We start from the raw sequence: 10,000 nt of genomic DNA, 5'->3' as shown, positions 1-10,000 counted from the left end.
TAAGCTTAGTGAAGTGATATTGATGTAGTGATATTGATGAATTCAAAATATTATCAAATTATCTCGCGGCACCCCTGGACTGGCATCACTGCACCCCAGGGTGCCCCGTCACCCACTTTGAAAACCCCTGCATTAGACACATACTGTATGTGTGCCTAAAGGAGAGAGAGGAGAGTGGAACAGTGAGTATGTGAGGAGTAGAAGTGGCGAGGTGTAGGTGAGGGAGTTTAAATACCTGGGGTCAACTATACAAAGTAATGGGGAGATGTGGAAGAGAGGTGAGGAGGAGAGTTCAGGCAAGGGGGAAAGTGTCAGGAGTCATTTTTCCAACAGAAGGGTACCAGCGAGTGAGAGGGAGGATGTATAGGACGGTATTGAGACCAGCCATGGCTGTACGCCTTGGAAAACGGTGGCACTGACGAAAATACATATAAAAAATATATAAAGCAAGGTAAAAAAATATATTAAAAATATATAAAGCAAGGTTTAGATGGTTTAGACCAGTGCTTCTAAAACTTTGACATTTGAAGGTCTCCCCTTAACTTTGACAGTGTACAAATGGAACCAAATGGACCCGTTAGGGTCCATTTGTACACTGTCAAAGTTACAGACTTGTAATGGTCAATTTACTTTGCAGACCCCCATAATGGAACCTAGAGAGTCCCTGAAATCCACTTTGAGAACCACTGCTTCGACATGTGAAAAGGAGGGATGATGGGTACATTGAGAGAAAGGGGAGGATAGGAAGGCCAAAGAGGAGGTCTATGGATGTGGCGAGAGAGGACATGCTGGTGGCACAGAGTCACAGAGGAGGACGCAGAAAACACAACCAGATGCAAACTCATGCTCTGCTGTGGCAACCCCAACGGGAATTTGACGAAAGATACTTAGATACTGCATATACAGTATACTAGACCAGGGGTGCCCACACTTTTTTGACTTGAGACTTTTTTGACTGAGGGGGTTTGGAATAGCAGCACTGGCGTTACTTATGACAAATACACATGGAATGGGAAACAGTGTGGGGGGGAAGCCTTCATCCCATTCTGTAATCTCACCCCCCCTGCTTCACCCCCCTGATGCGCTTCGGACTCCCTTTAGGTGTTATCCCTTCAGACACGCTGGGATGCTTTCTTAGTGTGCTTGTGCCAACACATGTTTACTCGAATATGTATCTACCGTTAGTGGGAATTGAACCCGGGCCTTAGTGATCGTAGCCATGCAGACCTACCGACTGAGCCAGTGAGCAGCTGACCAAACCACCTTTTTTGTGTTTTTATCTTTGACAACGTGGATACTGACGGAACGTGGACACTGCCGCAGTACAGTCCCTTTTGAGCCGCATTCAGACGCAGAAGCAGTCCCCTGGTCAAAATGTACTATTCTGTCCATAACGGCACATACTGTAACTCGGTAAGGCCACTGAGTCGGCTCATCCGCTGTTCGCTCCGGTCGTCACGGCGGCTCGCTCCCTAACGCTTGCTCGCCGGTGACTCCCAGGGCTCGTCGGCGGCTGAGACCACTGGGCATACCCGAAGCGTCCCCTACTTGAAGCAGTAGGCATAGCCGTGGCGTCCCCCACTTGAAGAATTAGGGTACTTGACAGGGTTGGGGGTGAGCTGAGAATGTGTTGGTAATCTGTATGGAAGTGGTAGGTTTTCGGGTCTCTTGAAAACAGCCATGAAGGGAGCTGACAGGTGCTTCTTGATTTCAATCAATCAAGTCACCTTAATTCATGTGACAGATGCCAAAAAGAGGGATTTTGTGATTTTCGTTCATAAATATTATTTTAATATTTTAAATTATATTTTAATATATTTTTCAGGGGCATGTCTTGTGGTCTACCTGCACTACCTTTGTGTCTACCTTTTGGGCACCCCTGTACTAGACAGTAGACGCAACATGCATTCAGACAGTAGACTATACATTAGACAGTAGACTACACTATAGACACCACTGCTTGAGCTTGAGCCAACTACAAACAACATTGTTGTGAAAAAAACAAGGAACATGTTAGTATCGTCAGCCAGAGGAGGTACAGTACATATGCTGTTGTAATGTGATTTCATAGTCAGAGGATTACATTAGGGAATACTATCTATGGCTGCTGAGGTCAGAGCACTTAATCCACCCTGGTGTAATGTACTCGCTGTCAGATAATGCAGCCTTACAGCACCTCCGTTTAATGAAGAGTACTGTAACACAGGAAGCCCAAATTGGGTCATAGCCGATAAGCGACACACACAAACGCACGCGCACACACGCGCGCACACACACACACACGCACACACGAGCATGTGCATGCACAGGCAATATGCAAAATTAACTGCAAGTCTGACAATTATCAAAATGAGGTCAGACTAACGAAAGAGGCTATTAGATTGAGTGTGTGTGTGTGTGTGTGTGTGTGTGTGTGTGTGTGTGTGTGTGTGTGTGTGTGTGTGTGTGTGTGTGTGTGTGTGTGTGTGTGTGTGTGTGTGTGTGTGTGTGTGTGTGCGTGCGCTCTCTCTACACAGTAAAAACCCTCAGCGTTAATTCATCCATTTGTAACTCTGAGTGTACCAATGTAAGCAAAAGGGAGCCTAATTGGTTATATATTTGCATAATTTAAGTCAGGGTTCCTCAAAGTGGGCACCCATTTATAATATTTGGAATTGACCAATATCACTTATACAATTCTGTCAGTTTAGGTGTGAAGTACAAAGTTCATTTTAATCAGTTCTAACCAAACAGATATTATCTATGTTTGTCTTACAAAATATCTCACAGGGGAAGAAACTGCATTCACGTAGGCTATACTGTACCCTTTGAACATAGGCTAACCATGCTTTCAACTGTGTACGTAGTACATGTCCATCACTGGCGGAACAAGTCAGAACCGGGCCGGAAAGCAAGCCACAATGATCGGGGCCCCCAACCGCCGCCGCCAGTCCCGCAAACTTTGAAAGCCAATCGTAGCCAATCGGAATAGAACAGATAGCGGAGAGATAACATGTACTGCATGATTTCTGGATGAAATCTGTAAGAGTATAGTAGTAAAAAGTGTGTTTTGCTAAAATCTGCCTGTTACAGCGCCACCATATTGTAGGTCCAACTTGCCCTAGACGGGTTTTCTTTTATAAATAATTATAATTTCACTATAATAATTATTATTTACAATTATCTATCTATAAATGCGAGAAGTCTCTGCGTGTCTGTCTGTCTGTCTGTCTGTGTGTCTGTAATCCGCGTATCTCGAGAACCGTTCGTCCCACCGGCTTCAGATTCGGCACGCGCGTTCCCCGCCGCGGCACGGAGTGCAGTGCCGGGTCTCGACCCGACCCGACGCGCGGTTTTCCCGAACCGGCGCGAAACGTTCGGAATCTCCTTATTTGATTGTTGGTTTATTTGGTTGATTGTTGACATCAGGCTGTTCCGGAGGAAATCGGCGAAAGCTCTGACTCATTGTGACATCACTTCATAAAAGGCTCTGACATCACGTACGCCACATGAGTCAACAAAAAATCTCTGTGAGTGTGTGTGTATGTATGTATGTAATCCGCGTATCTCGAGAACCGTTCGTCCCATGGGCACGCGCATTCTCCATATATGGGCATAAAATGAATGCCCCCATATATGGGCATAAAATGGATTGCAGACAGACAGATACAGATATCTCCATATATGGACATAAATGGACAGAGGCAAACAGATGGTCAAAGATCTCCATATATGAGCATAAAATGGACGCTTACAGACAGATACAGATATCTCCATATATGGGCATAAATGGACACAGGCAAACAGATGTTCAAAACGGGTCCTATGACAACAGGTATAATGAGGTTTGCATTAAAGGGGGAACCGGCACTGTGTCTGCAACACAGTTGGAGGCACAGACAGATACTCCATATATGGGCATAAAATGGACGCAGATAGACAGATATCTCCATATATGGGCATAAAATGGACCCAGAACTATAACTGCAGTGATCTCCATAAATGGACATAAAATGGACAGCGACATACAGACAGACAGATACAGATAACTCCATATATGGGCATAAATGGACACAGGCAGACAGATGGTCAAAACGGGTCCTATGAAAACAGGTATAATGGGGTTTGCATTAAAGGGCCCTATTTACATTGTTCCGAGTTGGCCAGGTCGCCGACTAGACGCTGGGCCGCCCTTCGGGCGGCCCAGCTTCTAGTAACTTAAATGAGCAACCTGCCATGAGTCAGTTTTAGTTTCACCTGAACTGGAGGCATGTATCCTCCCACCTCATTAACCTTGCAGCTGCAAACAACTTTATTTGAGACAGAAAGTTCTATGTACTAGCTATTTCCGGTGTGAAATGGCACAAGGGACCCCCACAAAAAGAACACCACAAAAATCTGCCCTTTTGTCAGGTTTGAGCACCTGCCCTACTAAGAGCGTGCGTGCACATTTTCACGCCGATAGTTTCAGCGGTGCCCGAGATTAGCTGCTACCAGGCGGACGTACAGATTCACGGGAGTGAAAACATGATCGCTCACTTTCGGCCATTCGGGCCTGGTGGGGAATATAAATAAATAAATGAATAACTACCTTGACTACCAGCAAGGGTCAAACAGTTTGGTGTCCGATGGAGCACCATTTTTTTCCAAAATAGATCTGATGCATCTGTGCGCTGCCTTGCTCGTTAGCACCCGTTTATCACCTGTTCATCCCTGCAGTCATTCTGTCCCTTCATTTGTTGTGTGTCCTCTGGTCCCCTCCCTGCCTCCATCAGCCCTACGTCACTCTCCCTGCTACTGTCATCCATCAGCACCCCCACACCATCCCTCCATCATCCCATCCCTCTGTCCTTCCCTCTCTCTCTCTCTCTCTCTCCATCCTCCCTCCAGCTGTGTCTGCTGTTGAGAGGGGTCAATGTCACAGCAAACACAGCTGACGAGGAAGAGAAGAGAAGAGAAGAGAAGAGAAGAGAAGAGAAGAGAAGAGAAGAGAAGAGAAGAGAAGAGAAGAGAAGAGAAGAGAAGAGAAGAGAAGAGAAGACCGAAATGTTCGGTGAGTTGGACTTTCAGACGTGCAAATTACCAAACTCTCATTCGGTCTAATGCTTTTCAGAAGTTGCGAGTGATGTCATTTTGTAGTCGAACCGGACCTTTTGACCGAAAAGGTTTCGTCATGGACAGGTGTGGACAGGGCTTGTTGGTGCTGTGCAAAGCACCAACTTAAGCCTGAGTGCAGCAGTATTCCATGGACCCTAGCATCCCAATTCTGGGCTGTGCATTTGGCGAACATAGCAGAGGCATGTACTGTACATGCCCACAACGTGAGCTTGTAGATCTATGCTGTTTATTTCTGTGTAGAAATTTGGTGTGGAGTTAACAAGCCCTGATGAGCTTTGGCGCACGCACACGCACACACACACACACACACACACACACACACACACACACACACACACACACACATCCATTTGTAGAGGTACCACACATGTGGAGGAGGAGTGTGGAGCTGCAGTGTCACATCCAAGAGGACACACAGTATGGAGTGGGCAGAAGAGGACATACGGACAATAAAGACAGACAGACAGGAGAGAGGGGTCCTACTGGACGTACCTTGGATGTCGAAGGGGTTGTCGATGACAAAGTGTCCGTTCCACAGCACAGACAGGTCGACCGGTAGATCACTGAGGTCACTGCCCTCATAGTCATACTGCCACCCAGAGAGAAAGAGAGAGAGAGAGAGAGAGAGAGAGAGAGAGAGAGAGAGAGAGAGAGAGAGAGAGAGAGAGAGAGAGAGAGAGAGAGAATGGATAATATGTCAAACAACATTTGATTCATGTACATTATACACAACATAGTCTTGACAGGTAATCAATCATTTCATTCAGGCATCGTTGGCCTAAAGCAGGGGTCTTCAACGTTTTCAGGCCAAGGACCCCTAGTTGAGAGAGAGATGAACCACAACATTTTCATAGATTCCATATAGTTTCATCGTTTGACAGCACAATCATCAGTGTATTTTGGATTCATGTCGATTTGTGTTTTCAGATATTTAATCACCTGCACTGTCAATACTTAGTAAACTTGACCTTTCACTCTGTACTTAGTCTGCTCTTTTCCCCATCTATACCAAACCTCTTTGCCTATGTACCGATCTGCTATTTTTGGCTAAAGTTCTCGCTAAAGAATATGGACGCTAGGGTTCAAGTGGTTAATATAAAAAAGGAGAAAACAAGTTTCTATCACACAAAGATTTGAAGGACCCCCTGTGGTAACTCTGAGGACCCCCTGCTGTAGACCCCTGATATACATTATCCAGAACATAGTCTTGACAGGTAATCAATCATTTCATTCAGGCATCGTTGGCCTAAAGGTTATAGAAGCACACTTGTTGCCGGAAGGTTCCCTGACCGGCAGGAAGTGAGTGGTCACCATCCTCTCCCCTCCCCCATCACCCTTGAGCAAGGCACCAACCTCCAACTGCTTCAGTGGAGCTGCTCAGGCCAACAGTGTGTGTACAACAGAATACGCATATACGATGACATTACAGCACAACCTCTCCCTTAACCGCATGCGCTGAGCCCCTCCCTCCCTCCCTAACCCAACAACAACACACACAGCTGCGCCCGTCAGCGTTGCGTTCGTGCTATTGAGCGCGGTAGGGAAAAAAACAACAACTGTTGGGAACTGAGAAGTAAAAAGGATTAACAGCCTTTATTTATTAAAAGTCGTTTCGACCTCGGAAGATCTGTTTACGGAAGATCTGTTAACTGTTTTTGAAATATTATTTTGGTTTTAGTTTTGATCTGTTTACTGTGAGTTACTTGGTTCTAATTTTGCTTGTTTTTATTGTTGCTTTCATATGGCGTAGGGCTCCGATCCTTGATTGGAGAGCACATCGGGTGGATGGCTGTTGTTTTTAAATGCGCTGTATAAATAAAGATGACTTGATTTGACTCAATTTAAAGAGAGAGAAATAGGAGAGAAAGTACGTAAACAACTGACATTGATTTTGTGACAATGTAATATATGGGAATGACATTATGCATTATTCTGCTCCAGGAATTCACCGTACATATTGCATACATTACTGTAACTAGAGTGCACAGTGTGTGTGTGTGTGTGTGTGTGTGTGTGTGTGTGCGTGCGTGCGTGCGTGCGTGCGTGTGTGTATACAGTGGGTGGGTGGCTGCTATTCAACGTAAAGAACCCATTTCATATCTGCAGCGCTGAAAAACAAAACAGATGGGAGAGGAGAGGAGGGGACAGGAGGGGAGGAGAGGAGAGCTTATTCATTTACACATGAGCTAAGTGGTAGGATGAGGCGTAAGGAAGCGACGCGATGCGAGGGAGGCTAAAGTGAAATTGGCATTTTCAATTTGCTCCCTGACATGTCGGATTTGGTGGTTTGTACATGCGCGCCCACGTGCGTGCGTGCGTACGTGCGTGCGTGCGTGCGTGCGTGCGTGCGTGCGTACGTGCGTGCGTGCGTGCGTGTGTGCGTGTGTGTGAGTGTGTGTGTGTGTGCGTGTGTGTGTGTTGTGTGCACACTTCATCCCAACAGGGAAGACACACACACACACACACACACACACACACACACACACACACACACACACACACACACTAACATCAGTGTGAGGTCTTGGCAGTGATTGAAGCCAGGGCCGGCGGAGCTCCCGTGACGCGCGCGTGTCTGTGGAGGACGAGGTCTTTAACCACAACACCTCTGGACATTTGCTGGACACAAACCCTGTCCTGTGTGCTTCCCACGCGGCCGGGCCGTGTGACACACACATCCATGATGCATGAGGACCTGCAGGTCCCACACTCGCTGCACCGCACAGCGTACCGCCTGCGTGTGGTCAACCAGCGGGCCATTAGTGTCCGTAGGGCAAATGCAGATACCGGGCTATAAGTGTGAACAAGTGCCTACGTACACCCACACACACGCTCGCTTGCACACGCACACGCACACACACGCTCGCGCACACACGTGCACGCACACACGTTTTGTATTATTAATACTTGTGCGGACATCAACATGTTAGGACAGCAATTTTATGAAAGACTTTTTTACCATTTCTTCCTTTTTTCACACCAAAGCCAAAAATAGCAGATTTACAGGCTTGTAGATCTGCTATTTCCGGTGTGCAACAGTGGCACATAACTAAGCATACATCGGGCATATGCATAACGTCTAAACCAAGCCCCCAGAACCTTGGGGGACAAACGCGGAAGTACGCTTCATGCGCTGGGTGAGCAACTCAATGCAAGTGGACGGGCGGGGATATCCGGTGTCCTCTCTATACTTATTATAACTCTATGGTTTAAACCTGATCCTTAAATGCCTAATCTGTACATCCTGTATCTTTTCCTAATTGTAACTCCCAAATCTGTATCCTATATTAAATGGAGGACGACCGACCGATCCCAGTGGCCCAGCGGACCACGTCGTCAGGCTCAAGTCTTTATGATTCAGCATGACCATATAAGGAGCTCCCAATGCAGCTACACCCAAATATGGAGTGTGTTGTCTAACCTCAATATGTCGTCATCAGGCTCAAACAAATCAGTCAGCTCCAAATATGGGCACAAAAGGGGGCATGCCCATCAATGGGCATACACTGGTGACATCAGGGATCTCCATCATATGGGCATAAAAAGGGACGAGGACTGATAGACACAGAGATCTCCATATATGGGCCTATTGGTCGGATCGGCTGTGCGAAGAAGGGGTGAACACTAGATGTGAGGGCCCAACCTCTATTAATTAATTTACAACCAAGATAGTTTTTCGACTTTGGTTGTTCTCTACTACGCTTTTCCTTTTTCGTACCTTTTAAAGTAGTCACAGTATATCCACCTCAAGATCCAGTAGATTGTGCATGATCCACATGCATGCTGCCCCACATCAAACTGTTCCAGAGATACAAGCTAACTAGTTTGTTTATATTGCAGACGCTAGGCAGGAAACAGAGAAATGGGCGTTTTACTGCAAAATCTAACATGGGAGCCAATAGAGATTTGTTTTATTTTGATCCTACCTACATCTGTTTCCGGTTCAAACCGTATCCAGTTTAGTCGGGGGCCTTAGGGAGATAGAATGGTAATTTCGTGCTAATCAGTCTAAAAGCACCAACGTTTGCACAGATGTAGCCCAGGGTATGCTCTAATGATTTAGCTATGGCGCCCGAGCCGGCGACCTTCGGTGTCGCCACAGCACACAGCACAAAAAAACATTCCTTGGGCTAAAAATTTCCCCAGAAAACGATGGTTTAGTGATGAAAAGTGATGAGTCATCACTTTTCACAGTTTTGTGGGCGTTTTCTGGGGCCATTTGTAGCCCAAGGAATGTTTTTTGTGCAAAACAAATGCTTGCAATGGATTCAGCATCATGACAAACCCCTAGACCCTCACATCCTACTTAAATACTTTCTGGGTATTTTACTCCTGTATAGAAAGTCGATGGGAGCCCAACATACTTTGGCCGCTGTGGCGACCCCGAAGGTCGCCGACTCGGGCGCCCTAGCTAAATCATTAGAGCAAGCCCTGGGCTACATCTGTGCAAAATGCGGCGTTTTTAGACTGATTAGCACGAAAAATCCCTAAGGCCTCCAACTAGTTCGGATGTCAGGTGCGCATCATCGTGATTTTTCATTAATTTAAAAACAAAGAATCAGTCATATCTCGTCAATGGTAGTGAGTGAGTTAACCATAAAACAACCATTTATTTAGAGAGGATGCAGGGAAATGGTCGACTCATCACAATGACCATTTCTCAAATGTTACTTGTAGGGACGTTTGGCTCTCAAGTAACACACGCACAGACGCACACAGACACAGACACACACACACACACACACACACACACAGAAGACCCTCCATTAAACTTTAACCGTCTCCATTAGTCCGCCTTCGACACCGCAGCCACTGAAACACTGATGCCAGCCTGTTCTCCGCTCGCTCCCTGCCCACCCACCCACCCGGCCGGCCGGCCGCGAACGCCACCACCCTCTGTTCA

At 46.5% G+C, this 10,000-nt stretch overlaps 1 protein-coding gene across 1 annotated transcript in view; it reads right to left on the bottom strand.

Moving 5' to 3' along the window:
- LOC308290942 (plexin-A1-like) overlaps positions 1–10,000 on the bottom strand; it is a gene marked incomplete at its 5' end in the record, with an annotated part of 341,256 nt that overhangs the window by 127,239 nt on the left and 204,017 nt on the right. Inside the window, one exon of the mRNA XM_080732857.1 lies at positions 5,590–5,686. Coding sequence (XP_080588983.1) covers positions 5,590–5,686 — 97 coding nt within the window. The remainder of the gene's footprint in view (positions 1–5,589; positions 5,687–10,000) is intronic.

The sequence above is a fragment of the Nannobrachium achirus genome (assembly GCF_963921795.1).
Source record: "Nannobrachium achirus genome assembly, chromosome: 9".
In the NCBI taxonomy this organism is placed as follows: Eukaryota; Metazoa; Chordata; class Actinopteri; order Myctophiformes; family Myctophidae; genus Nannobrachium; species Nannobrachium achirus.
The sequence above is the reverse complement of the archived record's forward strand: the minus strand, read 5'-3'. Positions and strand labels throughout refer to the sequence as shown.